Source organism: Anomaloglossus baeobatrachus, chromosome 2 (genome assembly GCF_048569485.1).
Source record: "Anomaloglossus baeobatrachus isolate aAnoBae1 chromosome 2, aAnoBae1.hap1, whole genome shotgun sequence".
NCBI lineage: Eukaryota > Metazoa > Chordata > Amphibia > Anura > Aromobatidae > Anomaloglossus > Anomaloglossus baeobatrachus.
Window position 1 is genome coordinate 77,590,968 of NC_134354.1, and position 22,781 is coordinate 77,613,748.

Consider the following 22,781-nt stretch of genomic DNA (forward strand, 5'->3'; position numbering starts at 1 on the left):
GCCACAATATACAAGAGAGAAACTTTCAGTGGCTGTATTAATCATCTTATTTTAAATGGTCACCTCCATATCAACAAAGTTTAAATAAATAGTACAACCCAATATAGAAAGTAAGAGAAATTTGCTTATTTCTCCACTTATGAGCCACTTCTCCCATCCTTCTATCCCTTGAGCATATCATCCATGCTGTAAAGGGAACCTGTCAGGTCTGGTATGCACCTAGAACCACGAGCAGTTCTGGGTGCATATTGCTAGTCCCTGCCTAACTATCCCTGTATACACTAGCATAGATAAAGAAAACTTTAGAAAAAGTATTTCTAAAGATCTTATATCGTATGCTAATGAGCGCAGGGACTAGTCCCCTGGGTGTTAGTTCCCCTGGCTAGCCGTCTCCATTAGCATGTTAGTTCACCCCTGTGGGTGTACTAACATGCTAATGAATGCACAGCATTACAGGATGATCTCACTATGCTGCCATTGCCGCCCGACACTGGATTTCAGCTTAGTGCACATGACCCCGGAGTTTGGGTCATGTGCACTATGAAGCCGGGTGTACGCGTCCAGGCTTCAAACTGAAGTAGTGCGCATGACTGGAACTCCAGGGTCAGGCGCACTGAGCCGAAATCCAGCGTCGGGCGACGATGGCAGCAGAGAGGTGAATGAGATCATCCTGTGACGCTTCATATCCATTAGCATGCTAGCACACCCACAGGGGCGACTAGCCAGGGGAACTAACGCCCAGGGGACTAATGCTCCTCGCTCATTAGCATATGGTAAAAGATCTTTTGAAATATTTTTTTCTAAAGATCTCTTTATGCTAGCGTGGTACCCCAGTGATCCGGTTGTCACAGTAATGTTGCCCCACCTCCTCACAGGGGGTGATGCTATGCCTGGAAGCAAGAGAGGGGTCTTCCATGCTAAATACACTAGCATTCAACACTTGATACTCCAGACCATAAGGGGGAGCTCAAGAACCCAGTTTGAGGGGAGCTTCCCTGTAGGAGGAGTTAGGGACAGACACAGGCACAGAAAGTGAAACTGTTTAGAACAAGTCAGGAGTGGAGAGAAGACGGTCGCTGAGAAGAGATCTGCACCATAGATCCCTCAGGACTGAGCGCAGAGAACAGGACAACACAGCCCTAGGCTGCGTGGGTACTAAAGTCCCATCAGCAGAATCCAAAGGCCAGGAGACTACAGGTCTTCTGGCCTACAGAGTGCCTGGGGCACAGCAGCATACAAAAGCCAGGAGCCATGATAGAAGAAGCAGCACCACTAAAGGACTCGTGCTGCCTGCCATACGGATGAGAACCAGAACCAACATAAGGAAGAGGGTCTCAGGGTAGTTTCAAGCCGCAGGGACCCACACATTACAGTGCAAGCAGGAAGGCCTACAACCCACCTGGCTAGCTGGATCCCCTCAATTGCTTCCAGGCTGACCGGACCTCTGTTACCTGCTGGACCAGTCTCCCGGGCCTGTACCATCAACTACCAAGTAAAAGGTGAACATAACTACGGCCCTTGTGTTGTCCAGTTATTACCAGCGTCCTCAGTCCTGCCCCTCAACGTTAAGTCCCTCCATCAATCACTTACTACTACCCCTATCCACCCTGCGGCTGAGCTCTGCCTATGGAGAGGTATACCAACCAAGCTGAGTCACCATATGCCCCAGAAGTACCCATACAGCAGCGGCAGCACCTATCTTGCCACATACCACAGGTGGCATCACTAACTACCATCCCCATCATCATCCCTACTTGTACTGACACCACCCGGGTCACGGAGCCGGGCCTTGCCACCAAAGCATCCTAGAAACAGAACCACGGCCCGGTAGCGAGTAACCCTCAGGCCCCAGTGCGAGCATGTCACTAGTGTATACAGGGACGGATAGGAAGGAAATATTGCATATTGGACCTGACAGGTTCACTTTAAGGTTGTAAACTATTGTGTTGTTCCACTGACAGGCACTTACCCACTAATCTAGACCTTTTTAAGTGATTCATAGAGCGTCAACTTCATTACAAAGATGTATACTATTCTCTGAAACGCTTCTGGGTGTCTGAGGAAATGTTGAAGAAGGAGACTGAGGACAATGTGACTAAGATGACTAGTCACAGAGGCATGAATTTACTGCTAATCTTTACCACCAGCCATCTGGATATAAACACTGAGAACAGGACTTTATAGCCGTCCTGAATGTAGCGGAGGTGCGCATGCGCGGTCTCTACTCCATTCATTGTCTACGGGACTGCTGAGCACAACTCTCGGCTATTTATGTCCCGTAAACAATGAATTGAGTGGAGCTTGATTTTTGGGGAGTAATCCTTTAAAGTTATATCTAAAGTGCAATGTAGTGCTTGTGTTCTCTGGTTTCATCTGCAATCATGGTGATCTTTAGAGAATGTTGTAAAAGAGTTCTGGTGCAGGCTGGTCTTTACTCTCTTCTCTCTCTGTCTGCGATTACAGAACCAAACCCGGACGACTTCCTTCTCCAGGTTGAGACTTTCGGCCATTCTCATGATCTCTTGTGACGAGGGTTTGCTCTGTTCTCCAAAATGGGATTCTAAGGCTTCTTTTGCAGCAATGCTGTTTTATATAAATAGTAAGATGGAAAAAAAATGTGATTAAATGACTCCAGACAAGTGATAAGATGCTGTGAGCAATAGAAGGCGCTCCTCCAGGTGAAATGGAGGCAGAGTTGCCATTGTTGACTTAGGGGTACTTTGCACACTACGACATCGCAAGCCGATGCTGCGATGCCCAGCGCGATAGTCCCCGCCCCCGTCGCAGCAGCGATATCATTGTGATAGCTGCCGTAGTGAATATTATCGCTACGGCTGCTTCACATGGACTCACCTGCCGTGCGACGTCACTCTGGCTGGCGACCCGCCTCCTTATTAAGGGGGTGGGTCGTGCGGCGTCACAGCGACGTTACACGGCAGCCGGCCAATAGAAGCGGAGGGGCGGAGTTAAGCGGGATGTAAACATCCTGCCCACCTCCTTCCTTCCGCATTGCAGCCGTGACGCAGGTAGGAGATGTTTCTAGCTCCTGCGGCTTCACACACAGCGATGTGTGCTGCCGCTGGAGCGAGGAACAACATCGGACCGTCGCTTCAGCGTAATTATGGAATTCGCCGACGCTGCAACGATGATACGATTACGACGATTTTGAGCTCGTTAATCGTATCATCTAGGATTTACACACTACGATGTCGAGAGCGACGCAGGAAGTGCGTCACTTTCGACATTACCCCACCGACATCGCACCTGCGATGTAGTGTGCAAAGTACCCCTAAGGGTCATTGTAGATGTCACTGCTATGTGAGCAATATGACTGATTCTTATAAGGGCGGGAAGTGCGGCCATCACTGTTATGGGGGTACTTTGTCTTCTGTAATAATAAAGTATGCAAAAAAAAAATCAATTATGGGCGCTGTGGATTTCACTGCTATCAGAGAGGTGTGGCTGCCGGAGTCTTTTGAGATTAGGGTCCGATCTAAAAAGAGGTCGCCTTGTGGTTGGCAGACTGGGCTCATAGACATTGAGCAAATATATGCAAAAACCCTCACCCCTAATGCCTTTATCTGCTGGTGGAGCATTTGCTTCTATATGGATGTCGCCAGCAATAAACGCATTCATTACCTTATTGTTGTTCTGCGCTTTCTTTTGCGTTCATTTCCTCCGATCTTCTCATTGTATAAGGCTGCGTGGAGGCAAATAAATATTCATTAAATAAAATGTCTAAAATGTCAAATGTCTGGTAAATATTTCCTATTTATTCATTAGTTACTAAAAGTTTAATGTGAGTCCAGAGTATGTATTATACATGTAATGTAATATATTACTTGAATCTTAAGCTCTATTCACATTTTGTTTTTGTATCATATTATAAGTAATTGAAGAGTAAAATAAAAATGACCAGAATTGGTAAAAGCTGAATTTTACAAGGACATGTCTGTTCTATTATGCAAAAATTGGATCGAATATGGTAATAACTAGTGATGAGCGGGCACTACCATGCTCGGGTGCTCGGTACTTGTAACTAGTGATGAGCGAGCACTACCATGCTTGGGTGCTCGGTACTTGTAACCAGTGATGAGCGGGCACTACCATGCTCGGGTGCTCGGTACTTGTAACCAGTGATGAGCGAGCACTACCATGCTCGGGTGCTCGGTACTTGTAACTAGTGATGAGCACGCACTACCATGCTCGGGTACTTGATTCTCGGTACTCGGAACCAGTGATGAGTGAGCCCTACCATGCTCAAGTGCTCGATACTCGTAACTAGTAATGAGCGAGCCCTACTATGCTTGGGAACTTATAACTAGTGATGAACAGGCATTACCATACTTGGGTGCTCGGTACTTCTAACTAATGATGAGCAAGCACTACCATGCTCGGGTGCTCGGTACGTGTAATGAGCAGGTAGATGCTTGGATAGGTGCGACTTGAATACCAGAGTAAAAAAGAAGTCAATGGGGAGCATTTTTCCTGGAAGATTTCCCAGAAAAATGCATGACTTCTCCATTAACTTCCATTATACTCGGAAGTTAATGGGGAAGTATACTCAAGTCGCTCCCATCAGAGCATCCAACTACTCGTTACGAGTACCCGAGCATGGCAGTGCTCACTCATCACTAGTTATACGCCTTTTAACGCTTGAAGTTTGAGAGACATGTTGACTAACACCATTCTCTTTACCAGATAATGAACATACAAATGGAAACAAAATTGAAGTATTATAAAATGGTGAAAAAAAATATTTACCATTGTTTTTTGAGTTTTGTTGTTATGTCTTTCATTGTGAATTAAATATGACCTGGAACAGGATTCTCCAGGTCGACAGATTAAGACAAAAAAAAAAAAACTTTGTAAAAAATTTCTTTGTTAGTGTCACCACCAATTTTCTGGGTACCATTTCTAACTTTAGAATCTGAGCTTGGGTTATACAACATATTTGCACAAAATATTTGACTTTCTGCTATTTTCAAAAGTGGCTAAATTGGAATTTAGGGTTAAGATTTCTGAATTGCGACTTTTTAAAAAGTTGTTCATAATCTCACAATCTCACTCTGTAAAGGGATGAGAATTAAAATGTGGGATGTCAACTCTAGACAGAAGTTTTGTATGGAAAGGATAGCCTTATTTATCATACACAGTTTGACACCAACATAACCAACTTTAAAAAGTCTCCTCATGATAGATATTCCCGTCTTACTCCCAGTAGGGTCACACGACCATTTTTCTCTCATCTGAAAAAAATTGGTCTGATTATGTTTATTACACTCTGATCAGAATGTGATCTGAGTGTGATCCAATTTTCTCGAATGTTAACAGTATGGAAAAAATTGTCTCCATCTTATCCATTTTATCAGTGCATGAAAATCAAAGTGCAGTCTGATTTTTTTCACATACTCATTGACTTGCATGACCGAGTACGATCCAAATTACAGATACGAGTCATGTATAGCATCGGCGTACCTGCACTATCCTGACTGTCCCCTTCAGCAGGAACAACAATATACTCACCACCATATTCAGACTGTGTGCTCCCCTGCCTCTCCACGGCTTCCCACGTACTTTCCTGCTACCTCCTGAACCCGGGGCCTGCGCTACACAGGTCTCCTATGAGTGCGCGTTCCTTCCCAGCTCTTAATAGTCCAGCACACTAATACCTGGAAGTACCTCTCAGCCTATGTCTGAGAAGTACTAGGTACTTAAGGCATCGTCCCCATAGGGGAGGTGCCTGAGCAATGAGTTTAGTTAGTTTATTTTCTGCGTGCTAGCTAGTTGTCAGTACCAAAATCTCCTCTCTCTCTGTTACCTGTATCTGTGCTTGCCTTCTCATACCTGTCAGTCTCTGTCGTACCGTCTGTACCTGCCTGCACCAGCCATCTAGTCTGCATTAGCCATCCAACTGCACCTCTCTACACTAGAGTCTGTTCCTGTTTGCACCTGAGCCCGTCCTTGCATCCTATTGCGGGGGTCAGCTTCCGCAGTCCTGGACACGGCCCTGGAAGTAGCATCTGGCGTCTACTGGCAGCCAAGCCCATCCTCACCACCTGAGGCTCTGGAAAATACCTGGTAGGTGCTAAGTCAAGCCCCTCCCACGTGAGGGTAAGCTTGGGTTCCTCCTGTAGTCCACTCCAGCTCACATATACAATTTTTTCCTTGGACAGGCTTGGTCCAAGCAAAAAATCGGACATGTACACGGCCCCATAGAATGATGCTGGTGCAAATGCTATCTGATTTTCTGTTGGATCGCACTTTGAGAAAAAATGCGGTCGTCTACATGATCCCTAAAACACATTTTCTACCCCACAAACTCTGATGCTGGGATCCCCATTAGGAATATCTTCTTATTTCTAAATTGTCAATGTTCAGTGTCCATTATAAAGGAGGAACCTGTCCATAATGATGTGCTCCTCCTCAGATTTGTACATGTGGATGTAAGATTTATTTAATTCACAGTGGACCATATCTCGGTGCCGGATGAAGCTGATGTCAGATATAATAATGCCACTGGCATAGTGCGGTGTCACCTGTGCATTACCAGACAGTTCATTTACGGTAACAAAATGATTGTAGTGTGAAACCTTTATGACCCTTTACTTTACCTCCAACTTGTTCGGCTTCGTCCAGCCATTTGGACAGGATGGACTTCAGTTTACAGGCGTTCCTAAAACTCAACTGCAAGTTTTCAAAGCGGCATATGGTTGTTTGGCTGAACTCCGAGCCATGGACGGCGGCGAGTGCTTCTCCTACATTTGTCTGAGTGTAACCTGCTTGAGAGTAATAAGCAGATTTATGTGTCAGCAAGAAGACAAAGCAACACGATTCATGATACAGTCTTCTGATGACTGGCTTCTATGTATTGCTACATAGATTTATATCAGAACAAAAATCCCAGGAACAAAGATATAGCAGTATTTAAAGGGTTATTCCGTTTTCAAAATTACGGAAAAAAAAATGACTCGTTAAAAATCAAACAAGTTTTTAATTTACTTGATATTGCTATCTGCCTCTGTTCTGATCCTTGCTTTTCTGTATTTTATGTTGTTTTTTTACAGCAGCAAAAAAAATGTCTAGCAGTCTGACGGATTTGGTTGAACTTGAGCAGTGCTTTCAAGCTTTTTCCTATTGAGTTTGTAAGCACTGCTCTGAACCTGGCCAAGACCACTAGAGTATGTGGTTAGCTTCTGAATCTTGCCATCTTTAGTATCATTGTGCACTTTGATGCACCCAGACACAGTTGCCCCATATGGCGGCATGGAAGATGGCACAGTTTATTCAGGTGAGCAGATCCCAACTGTCAATCAAGAGGACACCACCACCAGCGAACAGGAGGCTTTGGACAACTAAATAGATATACTGTATATATATATATATATATATATATATATATATATATACATATATAAAAATGGGAATTTTTAACACTCATCTTAATTCTGAGACCTAAACCAACCAAAAGATGAGATTTTGTGTCCTCTATTATTTTCCTAAACCTGGAGCAAAAACGCGAGAGGGCGATTGATTCTCTTAGTCTTTATTAACTCCTTATAGAAATCAATAAATTTGTATTCCCCTTCTAATTGTCTTTGGTTTTCGAAGAGTGAACCGGGACACAGGACCTGCTTGTACTGATGGGTACAATGGCCTGCAGTAGGACCACACATATCAGACAGTTAAGGCTATAGATGAGTGAACCTGAAAAGTAAAGTTTGGTGTTTGTACCGAACACAGACTTTACTAAAAAATCAGTGTTTGAGTTCGGAGTTTGGGTTCCTTACATATACTAACCACTCGAGCGAGCATTGCTATGCTTGGGTATGCTTGGTGCTCAGCCCTGTGCAAGCTGCTTGCAGTGTTTGAACTTCTTGCACTGGGGGTAACAACTTTCTCCCCCAAAAGCGATCTGTTCATGGCTGACAGTATGTGGACGGAGAACCGAACTGCCCAATCAGTGACTTCCATTGAGGTTCAGGTCAAGTCCGGGTCCCAAAATGAACTTTATCTAAAGTCTGGCTGAACATGCACAACCCAGCTTCCACGGTTCCGCTCATCTCTAGTTAAGGCGCTTCAGGGATTATATAAATCTTGTTCAAATATCTTTCTAAAGATTTAAGCTGAAGGGGTTCTCCCTGCAAAGATATTTGTAAACAACTCAACTGCGGGGTCTCCACCAATTATTTGAATAACAAAAGTGCAGCTATGGTTGGAATGAGATGTTACACCTCATCTTGAGATATTTGGGGGTTCCAGAGATTAGACTGGCACCAGTCATATGTTTCTCGCCTATACTAGTGATAAGTCAAAAGAAATCATTAGTACAAAACATCTTTATTCATTGTAGCTTTTAGGTTTGGAATAAAACTTTGTCATTAAGAGATCCATACCCAGCTTGATCCTCCTCACTTTGAATTCATTAGCAAACTTTTCAAGTTCCCTGATCTCTGGGGAGTCGATATCAATGGGCTCCTCGATAGCTTTGCTCTTTCTTCTGAATTCTTGCTTGAAATCTGTTGTTGTAACATCTTCTAGGAGTGTTTGATGCACTGGGGCAAAACCATGACCCAGTGTGCAGGAGCTGGCACTCATTAGGCAAGGAGGTAAGCTGCCCGTATGGACGCCTGTAGAGGAGAGAGATAACCTGAGTGCTGAGTATTTAATTGTAGAGTTGGTAAAAAGACATTGATGTAACAGAAATAAAACTGGATATGCCACCTTATGAAAAAATACACAGGATAACAAATGAATGATCAGAAGGAGGTCCAACCTTTGACACCCCCACTAATCACGGGAATCTGACTGTAGTGGTGGTGTGCATGCTAGACCACAACGTCATTCACTTCTCTGGGAGGAAAACTGTTACAAGACGGTTTTTGCAAGCATCGCCGATTGTCAAGGCGGCATCGGGATCTGGGGAAACTCCAGATTCTTGCACACTATCTTCTAATTTCTGTGATGTCTGTGATCATCTCAGGGAGACTCGGGCATTGACTCACAAACTTGTAGTTCATAGGCAGGCTAGCAAGACTTAATCTCTATTGATCTGCTTGTCAATCTCCTTTAGTCACATGCTATGGGAGAGACAGTTATATTCACACCTCTCCTATATATGCTGGCTGGACACTTCCATTAGTGCCAGCTATAGCTTGTCTATACTGGTCTGGAGAGGTGATTTGATCCACACTTACTGGTGGTTGTTGTGTATTATTGCTGTGTGTGGTTGTGGTATTAACACTTTTTGTCCTTTTGTTGCTGCATTACTTTTCTTGGTTTTCTCCAAAGTTTCTTACTGTTTTTTTCCTGTGAGTTTGTAATGTGTGTGAGTACCTGTTTTTCCCTCTCTGTCTACATCTGTGTTTCCATCACACTCCTGCCTCTTCCTTCCCTAGGAGGGGGGAACACATTAGCTCTGGGTAGGAGTATAGCCAGGCATGAGACTCAGACATCCCCACCATTAGGGGTTAGCCTGAGAGCAGAGATAATCTAGGGTTCCCTAGCATGAGGAACAGAGTATAGGAACCCCATTTCTTGCAATTATGCAGTCAAATTGTTACAAAAACTTGAGGTTTAGAGATAATCATATACTGTATATGTTTTACCACTTTCATTCACATAGGCGGTCACAGGATGCCCCATTTTCATGATCGGGTGCACCCAAGTAGTTGAACCTCCACCGATCATGCGTTTATCACCTATTCTGTGGCTAGGTTATACATGTTGATGGTGGTATAACATCTTTATCTCTAGCCATGTTTTAGGTCAAGGACCAGGCAGAATGTTTGTATTTCTTTTTGTCTCAACTTTTCAGATTGAATAATGATTACATTTAGAACATTCTGGTGCACGCTCACATTAGTGCTTAGTATTTCTGATGCCTGTAATACTGGAGTAATATCATGAGTGCCTCACACTGGGACTACTCATCAGAAGAAGTGCAGGTAGGGGATGGCTCACAGGACTCTAGTCTTCAGCCACAGACAGGCAAAATGGTCACTTGTTGAGGGTCCTGAAAATCTTTTTGCTTGTCTCTAAGATTTATGAATAAAATTGAGAGGTTTTGCTAGGTCCACACTTTTGTTCGTGTTTTTTGGCCCCAGGAAAAGACTATTGAAAATTATGTTCAAAATGGATCTTTTGCATAACTAAAGAAAAGGGGCTCCACAGACTGTTATGGGGTCTGCTTGGGCTCTGATATGTCCCAGCTGTTAGAATAGAATGAAAAAAAAATCCCTTTTTTCCATTCTAAAAACTGTCACACAACTAAACCAAGATGGACCCATAATAGTCAATGGGATTCTTCTGCTTCCATTAGCTGTTAAGCTGTTAAGTTGTGCAACAGATGTACAGTTAGGTCCAGAAATATTTGGACAGTGACACAAGTTTTGTTATTTTAGCTGTTTACAAAAACATGTTCAGAAATACAATTCTATATATAATATGGGCTGAAAGTGCACACTCCCAGCTGCAATATGAGAGTTTTCACATCCAAATCGGAGAAAGGGTTTAGGAATCATAGCTCTGTAATGCATAGCCTCCTCTTTTTCAAGGGACCAAAAGTAATTGGACAAGGGACTCTAAGGGCTGCAATTAACTCTGAAGGCGTCTTCCTTGTTAACCTGTAATCAGTGAAGTAGTTAAAAGGTCTGGGGTTGATTACAGGTGTGTGGTTTTGCATTTGGAAGCTGTTGCTGTGACCAGACAACATGCGGTCTAAGGAACTCTCAATTGAGGTGAAGCAGAACATCCTGAGCCTGAAAAAAAAGAAAAAATCCATCAGAGAGATAGCAGACACGCTTGGAGTAGCAAAATCAACAGTCGGGTACATTCTGAGAAAAAAGGAATTGACTGGTGAGCTTGGGAACTCAAAAAGGCCTGGGCGTCCACGGATGACAACAGTGGTGGATGATCGCCGCATACTTTCTTTGGTGAAGAAGAACCCGTTCACAACATCAACTGAAGTCCAGAACACTCTCAGTGAAGTAGGTGTATCTGTCTCTAAGTCAACAGTAAAGAGAAGACTCCATGAAAGTAAATACAAAGGGTTCACATCTAGATGCAAACCATTCATCAATTCCAAAAATAGACAGGCCAGAGTTAAATTTGCTGAAAAACACCTCATGAAGCCAGCTCAGTTCTGGAAAAGTATTCTATGGGCAGATGAGACAAAGATCAACCTGTACCAGAATGATGGGAAGAAAAAAGTTTGGAGAAGAAAGGGAACGGCACATGATCCAAGGCACACCACATCCTCTGTAAAACATGGTGGAGGCAACGTGATGGCATGGGCATGCATGGCTTTCAATGGCACTGGGTCACTTGTGTTTATTGATGACATAACAGCAGACAAGAGTAGCCGGATGAATTCTGAAGTGTACCGGGATATACTTTCAGCCCAGATTCAGCCAAATGCCGCAAAGTTGATCGGACGGCGCTTCATAGTACAGATGGACAATGACCTCAAGCATACAGCCAAAGCTACCCAGGAGTTCATGAGTGCAAAAAAGTGGAACATTCTGCAATGGCCAAGTCAATCACCAGATCTTAACCCAATTGAGCATGCATTTCACTTGCTCAAATCCAGACTTAAGACGGAAAGACCCACAAACAAGCAAGACCCGAAGGCTGCGGCTGTAAAGGCCTGGCAAAGCATTAAGAAGGAGGAAACCCAGCGTTTGGTGATGTCCATGGGTTCCAGACTTAAGGCAGTGATTGCCTCCAAAGGATTCGCAACAAAATATTGAAAATAAAAATATTTTGTTTGGGTTTGGTTTATTTGTCCAATTACTTTTGACCTCCTAAAATGTGGAGTGTTTGTAAAGAAATGTGTACAATTCCTACAATTTCTATCAGATATTTTTGTTCAAACCTTCAAATTAAACGTTACAATCTGCACTTGAATTCTGTTGTAGAGGTTTCATTTCAAATCCAATGTGGTGGCATGCAGAGCCCAACTCGCCAAAATTGTGTCACTGTCCAAATATTTCTGGACCTAACTGTATTTTGGCCATTAATTCCATTAATTTTGCTTGTCTGATCCTTGAACAGACAAATGGAATTCCCAAATCAGATGAAAGCTCTGCTCCACAAGCCAACAAAATATCAACACAATTCCTTCTCATTTTTTTTTAATTTTTTTTCATCATTCATCCCCAACCTAAACATTTAAAAAGCTTGACCAGCCTTATGACACAGACAACCTTTCCTTAGGATTGGAACTCTGGTGACGTAGTGCAGTCAGCATCGGACTGGCTACCGGAGGAATCTCCTGTAATGCCAGGCCTGGATTTAGTTACCTGCTTTGCACTCCGGAGCTCTCCCCTGCAGCCTGGTCTGATCTCAGAGTTTGCAGGACGGCACCGCGAGCGCCAAGTGATTGATTCCCCGTCGATTGCGGTTCAGTTCATAACAGCTGCAGACAGGCCGGGCTGCAATCCGGAGTTCAGGTGAGAGCACTGGAGATCACCCCGGCCTGTCTGCAGCTGTCTTGAACTGAACCGCAATCGCCGGGGAATCAATCACTTGGCGCTCGCGGTACAGTCCAGGCTGAACTTCAGAGCTCAGGTGAGAGCTCCGGAGTGCAATGCAGGTAACTGAATCCAGGCCTGGCATTACTGAAGATTCCTCCGGTAGCCAGTCCGACGCTGAGTGCAGTAATGTATTTTCTGATCCAAGCAGTTGCAGTCGGAGCAAAGCCACTTTTCATAACCATTGTCCTACTAATCATCTAGGCTGTGTGCAGACAGTGCATTGTTTGTATGTTTTTGAGTGCAGTTTTGGCACAAAACTGCAAGTTAATCCTTATTCCAGCAAAGTCAATGAGAATCCTGAAGTGTCACGCACAAGTTGAAAATTTCTTGTTGCAGATATAGTGCAAAAAATCATTTTGCAGCGTTTTTTCACCTGGTGAATTCAATAGGAAAATACATGAAAAAACATACAAAAATGCCGCAAAAGTGTAGCATTTTTTCTGCCAAGAGATGCAAAACTTTCAGGCAACCAAATACTTACATGTGCACATAGCCTAACTGATGCACTGACAGTGCCTACAAGATCATCATGGCAGTAGATAACAGCTGCACATGACATACATTTTCATCAAAAAGTAAATTCTTCATTTTAGAATATTCATTATTGTACTATACTGTGGCTTGTATATGTAATTTTGGAGTCTCAGAAGGCAGTGTGAACAGATTCTGGGTTGCATGGTGGCTCAGTGGTTAGCACTCCAGTCTTGTAGCATTGGGGTCCTGGGTTCAAATCCCACCAAGGTCACCATCTGCAATAGGTTTGTATGTTCTCCCTGTGTTTGTGTGGGTTTTGTCTAGCTTCCTCACACGTCAAAGACATACTGATAGGGAATTTAGATTGTGAGCCCCAATGGGGACAGTGATGATGATGTATGTAAAGTGCTGTGGAATAGCATTGTACTGTGTATGTGAATAAATATTGTTATTCTTAATGATTGTCATATTAAATAATGATTAATATTTAGCTAATACAGACATACACAAGGCTTTGATGCACACAAGCAATATAGCAGCTTACCTTGTAAAGTGCTTACTCCATTTACTACATTGGAAAGGGGCATACTGCATGTTTGTAAGATGCGAGTCTGTGAAATACTTGCTGATAGCATTTCTGGAGAAGTGGGTTTTATTCCTAGGAAGGGAGAAAAAATAGGGTAAAATATTTTGGAAAGTATCTTTGTGCTGTATTCATTCCACTTAATAAAATAGATAACACTTATGGCGGGTATAAGTGATTACTTCTACATCAGTGGTGTTCGACCACTGAGACTTCCACGGATGGTTTTAATGGAGCCGTGTCATCCCGTGCCTCCAAGCCATTCTGTGTGGACAGCGAAAGATAGCAGAGTCCAGTGCTGTCATATAGCAAATGAATAAAGCGGCATTGCGAAAAATTGAGGGATCTTTGTTCAGTGGATCATGGGGACCTCAGGGATTGGACCAACACAGATCTAGAAGTAACCACCTAGAGGTCCTTTGGAATGGTAAGAACGTCTTACCAGAATACCCTTTCAGCAGCCATATTTGTAGTTTAGTATCAGTTCCCACTTTGATCAAAAAATATCCAGTAAAATATAAATCAAAAATACAACCATGTAAATGGTCCCTTAGGCAACAGCCATATTATTACTACAAAAACTGTACATGTCTATTGGTATAAATAATATCCTTGGAACTGAAAACTCAAAGCCGAAATGTGTGGACCGAGATTGGATTCTATTTTATATATCGGAAGGGAATTTTTGTAACCAAAAAAAGTTCATGAGCGCAATAACTTGGGGAGTACATGAGAGTTTTTCTCTGATGTTTGTTAGTGGCAAATCTTAAAGGTATGGGGTGATATTTACTGTAGTTAAGGCACCATTAGACCACAAGCACACGATGAGTATTTGGTGAGATTTTTACCTCAGTATTTGTAGCTAAAACCATAAGTGGAACAATCAGAGGAAAGGTATAATAGAGACACAGGACAAGGGCACCACTTCTGTATTTTTTACCCTCTCCTGGTTTTGGCTACAAATACTGAGGTAAAAAAATTCACCAAATACTCAACGTATGCACATGGTCTAACACTGAGGTAAAAAATTCACCAAATAATGCATGCACATAGCCTTAGAGATGCTGAGGTAAAAAACTCACAAAATACTCAACATGTGCACGTGGCCTTACAAATGCTGAGGTAATAGACTCACCAAATACTAAACATATGAATGTGGCCTTTTGCCAGAGAAAATCTAGATATGGCAGTTCTTACCTGTCATCACTCCGTAGGTAGATTGCTGGTTTCCATAGTGGCATGATGGGTTTGGGTAGTGAAGCCCTGCTGGTATATTTTCCACAGAGAAGTGTATGTGAGATAATTTAGGAATTTGGACCAAAGACAAAACAGACGGTACTGGTAAGAAAACGTACAAGTATTCAAGAATATTCATAGTATTTATTCCACTGCAGTTCATTTTCCTGCATATTCATTATACGATGGCATTAAACATATAACAATTAACAATTATAAATAAGCCCTTTACAGCTCTGGAAAAAAAGTGAATACATACAAAACTAATAAAAAAAGTTTGTTTAAAAGAACTGAGAGTCCTCAGTAGTTGATACCTTTTAATGGCTAACTGAAAAGATGGTAATAATAGCAAGCTTTCAAGACTACTCAGGTCTCTTCATCAGGCATGGTGGATACCATGCCTGATGAAGAGACCTGAGTAGTCTCAAAAGCTTGCTAGATACCATGACTGATGAAGAGACCTGAGTAGTCTGGAAAGCTTGCTATTATTACCATCTTTTCAGTTAGCCATTAAAAGGTATCAACCACTGAGGACTCTCAGTTCTTTTAAACAAACATTTTATATCTCTACTGGCTAACATGGTACAAAGATATATTTTACCTGTACAAAACTAATAAACATTTTCTATACTTACCTCTCATGGCTCCGTTGGTCACTGCCACTTCTTTATGAACAAACTTACATGATACACTACATTGTCCATACTATACTGAGAGGCTACACGGGGCACTGGGGTAGCGCTCCCAACTGGGTCCCTACTTCTGGGCTCTGTAAGCCTACTACATAGGGTGCGCTCACACGAGCGTATGAATCGGACGAGTGCATTGCGAGAAAATCTCGCATTGTACTTGAACCAATGTTATTCAATGAGGGAGAGCAGATGGTCAGCTTTTTTCTCATCAAGATTCTGAATGAGAGAAAAGTTGCAGCATACTGCGATTGTCAGCAAGAGCCATGTCACGTGCACCCATACAAGTCTATGGGTGCGAGTGAAACATCGGACTGCACTCGAATGATATCTGAATGCGCTGCGATAATCTCATCAGCTGACAATAGAGGAGATGGGGAGATTAATTTCTCTCTCTTCCATAGCACCCGCCCTCTCCTCAGCAACTGCAGGATTGGGTCACAGTCGCATGACACATGGCTCACGCTGGCAACACAGCCTGAGCCGAGGGTCATTAACATATCGCATCTGATGCGCTCGCATCAGATGCTATACGTTTGTGTGAATCCAGCCGTAAGCCAAGGTATGGACGTTATTTGGAGGGATCTTATAGTTAATGTGCTCCAAATACTATTTTCCAAGGATTGGAGTAAGCCACCATGCCTCCCACTCCACGTCCACGTATTTTAGATATAGTGCTAGGTAAGCATACCTATCTAAAAACTCCTACAAAATTGCACAGAGTTGATAGCCAAAAAGAATTAGAAAAAAATAAGATCTTTATTGAAAGAATTTTTAAAAACACAATAAAAAGGTATACAGGGGATAAGCCAAAACATTCCTTTCATCATAGCTTCCTTCTTATAGACACGCGTCTATCACAAAAAGACTATTTAATCATCAATAACATATATGTCACAAACTGTCCACTAGGAGTCACCAGTATGCAGAAAAAAAGGAAAAGGTACAAAGCAATGAACAACCACTAATCATATAAATATATCTGGGTTAGTGCAAAATAATTCATATCTGTCTAACCAGAAATACAAAAGAAAAATTCCTTTTTTTTCATGAAGCAGCACCTGCAACAGCGATACGCCTAGGGTTACGGCCATGGAGTTTAGTGGACTCCACTACCAGAACTCTTCTTTATAAAAGATCTAGATAACACATTCAATATCTTTTTTTTGTTACATGCTCCCTTATTCCACTATCGCACATTTAGAATTACTTATGTGTCTTATAAATTACTTTCTTCAAGCTATACTAAATAAAATTATTAATGATAAAAAAAATTTGTACGCATGCATGTAAAAGCGCATAGGTGTTTTTTTTCCTGCAGATTTTCCTCTTCTCATTTAATTCTATGGGGAAAATCGGAAAATAAAATGCATATTTACTGCCGAGGAATTCATGTGCTGTGGTTAACCAAATCGCTTCACAGGTCAGTTTACACAGGGTTAAAAAAAAGCACAGTGAGCAGGAGATTTCTATAAATCCCAATCATTTTGCTAAAAGTCTAAGGCTATGTCCGCACTTTGCGTCGTCCTAGTTGCAGTTCTAAACGCATCCTTTGGCAGAAATTGCTTTTGCCAAAGCTGCTTTTGTCCACTAAATCGCGGTAAATACGCATGCGTTTTTACCGCGTTTTAGCCGCGTTTTTAGCGTTTTTACATGTTTTTTCATTGCGTTTAGATAGATGTGTTTTGAACATAAGGACACTGCTAAATAAAGTTTAAACAGTCAAACACAATGAAAAAAGGGAAAAAAAAGAAACACATATATAATCATTAGATATCATCAGATAGACATAATCAGATAATAACGAAAAAAGTTATATTTCATATAATTAGCGGTTTTATACTATTTATCGCGAAAATAGCAATAAATTCAAATTTTTCTTTAATTTAATTGTCGGACTATGTGTGTGGGTAAAGAGACATATCATTTCATTATTTTGATGTCAGAAAAGCATGCGTTTATGTAGTCCAAAAACGCATGTTTTCTGCACCTAAAAAGCAGGTAAAATGCTGGAATTTTGATGTTTGTTGCTTTTTGCTACTTCTCATTGACTTCAATGTTAGCAAAACGCAGCCCAAATGGCAAAAACAATTGACATGCTGCTTCTTTGAACGCATGGTTTTTACCACAAATTATGCAAATTAAACTCAGCGTTTTGAAACGCAAAGTGAGGACAGGAAATCGTCATTTGCCTCAGACTATTATTGAAAATCAAAACGCATACCTTTTGGCCTGAAAACGCTGCAGTTCAAAACGCTGCGGAAATGTAGATGAAAACGCAACGTGCGCACATAGCCTTACACTATGTTCCCCCCGGGGGCGTTTTTGTTGTGTTTTTTTTGCTGCTTTTTTGTGCATTTTTTTCATTTGTTTTATGTAAATCCATGCTAATAAAACGCTGTTTTTACAGAACTAGCAGAAATCTTATATACAAACACAAAACAATTGCATTTTTTTTCCTCACTGAAATATCAGCCTCCTTGGTTTTTGCTGTGTTTTTGAAAGAAGCAGCATGTCAATTCTTTTAGGGTAAGAACGCACTTTGCTTTTTACCTGCTTTTTACCTGCTTTTTACCTGCTTTTTCAACTACAGCATTTAATGCCAAAATGGATGTGTTCTGCTTTTAAAGCAAAGTCTATGGGAATTTGGGTTTCTTGTCCGCACTATGCTGTTCAAAATGCTGCCTTTTTGTGGCAGAAATTTGGGCAAAAACTCTGCTTTGCCGTTCAAAACTCAAATGGCAAAAACAATTGACAAAAATATCTTTTTCCATTATTTTTCCCATTAATATAGATTTGTCCCTTTTTTTCTACATTTTCATTCCGTTTGAATGTTTAAACTTTATTTAGCAGTGTCTTGATGTTCAAAACACATCTGTCAAAACGCAGGTGAAAAAGCATGCAAAAAGCGCTGAAAACGCATCTAAAACGCGGTAAATACGCATGCGTTTTCAGCGCTAAATTTCTGAAAAAGGCAACTTTGGCTAAATCAATTAAGGCTAAAATGTGCGTTTACAACTGCATGTAGGACGACAGAAAGTGCGCACATAGCCTTAGTGTTTTTGCTGCGGTTTTGCAGCATTTTTTCACCAATACAAAGCAATTTGAAAATGCAAAACTGTTGTAAAAACTGCCAGAAAAAACGCACCAAAACTGCAGGCTATTTCCTGCCAAGAGATGAAGTTTTGCTACAGTTTTCCTGCAGAAAAAAATGCAGCAAATATGTCCTGTGTGAACGTAGCCTAAGGCTGTATATTTTCGCTCTGTCGAAAACATAGTTCCAGCAAAGAGTATAGGATCTATAGAAATACTGCCCACCAGAATCGGACTTGCTACTGGAGGAACCTCCAGTAATACCAGTCCTGGCTGCAGTTACCTGGACTGAATTCCGGAGCTCTCACCTGAGCTCTGAAGTGCAGCCTGAACTGAAGTCAGGGTTTGCAGGACTGAACCACGAGTGCCGACTGATTCCACGGCGATTGCGGTTTAGTTAATGTTAGAGCTGCAGACAGGCCGGCTGAACTCGGGAGCTCAGGAGTTCAGCCCGGCCTGTCTGCAGCTGCCATTAACTGAACCGCATTCGCCGGGGAGTCAGTCGGCGCTTGCAGTTCAGTCCTGCAAACCCCGAGTTCAGTCCAGACTGCATTCTAGAGCTCAGGTGAGAGCTCCGGAGTGTTCAATCCAGGTAACCGCAGCCAGGACTGGTATTACTGGAGGTTCCTCTGGTAGCCAGTCTGACACAGCTGCCCACTGTGATTTTTTGCTCAGGGTAAACCTTCCTGCGGTTGTGTGTTTCAAATCCGCAATAACTCAATCTCTCTTGCGGGTACACTGAGTTTCATGTACAGGTCTTCCCCACAGATTTACATTAGATGCAGTAAGTCCACAGGAAACACATAAAAAATGTATGTAATCTGCAGACAAGTATATCAATAAAGTTTTGTTAAAGCCAAATGCAAGGAAGTATCAAAAACAAAGCAGCTTTATTTAAAACATGACAAGCTAACAAGAGACAAAAACTGCAATGTCAAAACTGCATGTAAAAAATGTAATGAAAAAACGCAAGTATCTTAATTTAAATAATAGGTGCACAAATGGTGGAGAAAGTTTCCAACATCAAGAACTCACCAAAAGCTCATTGTGGGAACATAGCCTAAGAAGCTGCATTTTTTTGGAGCTGTTAAAATATCCAGCCCCAAAAACTAATGAAAAAGTCAGCATGGGAACTAAGACAGAGTTCATATGTCCTGTAATCATCCATTAGAATGAATTCTGCAGAGATCTGTTGGGAAAAAAGTTCTGCAAACACAACTTTTTGTCCATTTTAAAATAACATGTCTATCGGATCCGTTTTTTAACATTGGAGTCTATGGAGTGCGGATCCATTACCGTATTGCTATTAAGTCATCCGTTTTTCTTGTATTTGTAACACATCTGTTTATTTTCTACAGGATTCCTTACAAATGGAAGATAAATAGCAATCTGTTAATGGATCTATCCTCCATAGATTCCAAAATGGATCCAGCAAAAATAATTTTCCCAACATATCTCTGCAGGATCCATCCTAATAGATGATTACAGGACATGGGAGCTCAACCTTAACCTAATCCCTTGAAAAAGGGAATCTCACCAATTTATCAATCTAAAAGCTAGAATTCACCTTGAAGACATTTTATAAAAATATCTAAGACCTTCACGTTCTACCCCTATCATCCAGCTTTTCCAAACATCTGAATTGCAGAATAGCAAGTCTGCCTTGTCACTTAGTGATCTATTCTCCAGAATTTATCTGGTGCAAAATGTATATTAAAATGTCACATTACAATTTAATGATAACATTTCTTTAAAATGTATCACATTAGTAATAATAGAGTTTTTTTGCCTTTTTTTCCCCCACCGTTTTTGCTAAATATTGTACAGCTCCATAAAAGATCACAGTCCAAAGATTACAAAAACTGTTTGAAAATATAATATAGTATTTCATAAGGTTTTACTATTTATTCTTATATTTGGATGCAAAGTATTAACAGAAAATAGTGCTGCGTGACATACTATCAGCTTTTAAAATCAGAAATTTTAATATCAGGGAATAGCAGAAAATAAGTAAAAAAAATTACATTGTAATAACTATGGATAAAAAAATGTAACTAACAGCAATGATCTGAATATGACGAATGTGTAACTACTTGTACATGATATAAGATATGGAATTAGTACATTGTAATTGACACATACAGATGGAACAATCGTACAATAAATGTTCACTACTTTAATTTTGCGCTGGTGTACAATCTGTATAATGCAGACAATCTGGTGTAAGATAAAAAAAACACAAGTTCTAGATAAATCTAGATAAATCTTTTAGGTGCGCTACATTAAGCTGTGTCATTTTAAGTTTCACTTATAAAGTCTGTGCTATTATTTCACTTCTTTATAAAATTTCTAATTTAATTTTTTTAAAAAGCATTTTTCAATTTCAAATTTCAAATTTAATAAAATTAGTAATTACATAGTCGCTCATCAATTTTCAATTTCATCAATTTCCTATTTACAGTTTAAGCATAACATGAATAAGTCAGGACAATAATTATCATATAAATTTAGAAGCCCTCTGACCTAAATACAAGTTTATAAGTATGATAATTTAAAAAAATTAAAAAGACCATGAATTTGGAAATACCTGTGGAGACCACGTTAGTTGTGTGATTGGTGACAGGCAGATATTCTGCAGCGCCGTGATGCATCCTAAGGGGGAAAGTGGCTGAAGAATCAGAATTTATAGGTACAAATGTATCAGCTGTCACAAAAGCTTGGAAACTCATCCCCCCAGACAATGGAAAAAGACTAAAGATGAATTTTAAATATTTTCTCCAAGTCTTTTGTGAATCTAAAATGAATCTTTCAAGAAAAGTTTTCTTTGGCTTGCATGTATGCATTAAGGGACTGCCTGATGGGCGCATAGCGTGTGCAGGTATTTATACTCCTAGGAAATCCCTGTATCCATGTTAATGATTTCTTCCCAGGAGATTGCTACATAAGCGCATCAACTGTCCTTCCCACCTAATATAACAATACCCGGCCAATTGGTCTGACCAAACAGAAACCCGAGATGCTCTATTCATTGAAATGACTGTCTTTCTATGTACACTGGACTATGTAGGTGTATACAAAGTCTGACAGCTAAAACCTGAGATATCTGAAAGAATATCATCTTGTAGAATTTAAGCATGCATAGTTATATAAAATAAAAACTTTTTTTGTTTTATTAGACAATATAAATTAAAAAAAAATTTGATTTGAAAAATATTTTGTGCTAATCATTTTTACGTCTAATGAAATAAATGAATTTTAATTCCCTCATATATGACGTCAGTAATTCAGTGATATCACCGCTAATGAAAAATTCTGAGCCTCCACTGACAGAAGGTAACTAATTTAGCCTCGTTTTGAGAACGTTCTCAAAACGCAACTCCTTAGGAATCAATGGATGTAGTGGGGCATTACACTTTGGGTTATGTCAGAACTTCCAGGATTTATTTTGAAGTGTGGGGGACTGATTATTCAAATAACCATTTTTTTCCCTGTTTGTGTGTTTTTTTAAATTCTATACTTGCCGAATTAGTAATGGGGGTGTTTGCCAGATGCTTCTCCATTGTTAAACCCTGGGCTTGATGCCATCTGTCAATTTACAGCTGACATCAACCCCAAAAGTATTACCTCGATTGCCACCACACCAGGGTGATCGGGAAGAGCCATGCAAAGCACCAGAATTGGTGCATCTAATGGGTGAGCCACTTCTGGGGTGACTGCAGACTGCTATTTTTGGTTTGGAAAGCGGCAAATAACCATGATTTTATTCATAGAAACAGGACACAGCAGGGTTTCAGGTCCAGAAAACAGCAGGAATTCAAGAACAGGACACAAACTGGCACCAGGGGAACAGATGGACAGCACAGGTCCAGGGCAGACATCAGCATACCAAAACTATAGCAGTCAGGACTGGCGCTGGGTATGAGCAGACCAGAGCAACATGGCAGGACCAACTCAAACCTAGGCTTAGTAACATAAGGAGGTTGCTTGACCCTGTCCATCAGGGAAGATGAACTTTTATACTAGATGTCTCCTAGCCATAGGCTGGGGAAACTAATTCAAGGTGTGCACACAGCCCCAATATAAGCAGGGAAGGTGAATGTGCGTGCACCCTAGGCCTTAACCAGGAACCCAGCAGGACAACCTCAGGGCCTGGGACCCTGGGACTGAATG

At 41.2% G+C, this 22,781-nt stretch overlaps 1 protein-coding gene across 3 annotated transcripts; it reads right to left on the reverse strand.

Annotated features, from left to right (window-relative positions):
* Nucleotides 1–1,963: 1,963 nt before the first annotated feature.
* POU1F1 (POU class 1 homeobox 1) lies at nucleotides 1,964–21,340 on the reverse strand. Of its 3 annotated transcripts, none has more exons than XM_075335095.1 (7): nucleotides 21,199–21,340; nucleotides 14,791–14,931; nucleotides 13,555–13,668; nucleotides 8,397–8,630; nucleotides 6,615–6,779; nucleotides 3,640–3,700; nucleotides 1,964–2,583 (listed from the first exon to the last, which is right to left on the reverse strand). In XM_075335095.1, exons 1-7 carry the CDS (start codon nucleotides 21,338–21,340, stop codon nucleotides 2,370–2,372), a joined length of 1,071 nt encoding a protein of 356 aa, XP_075191210.1. In that variant the 3' UTR covers nucleotides 1,964–2,369. The 3 variants fall into 3 exon arrangements, with proteins under 3 accessions (XP_075191210.1, XP_075191209.1, XP_075191211.1); XM_075335094.1 differs by having other exon boundaries at nucleotides 8,397–8,614; nucleotides 13,509–13,668; XM_075335096.1 differs by lacking the exon at nucleotides 13,555–13,668.
* Between the last annotated feature and the right edge of the window lie 1,441 nt (nucleotides 21,341–22,781).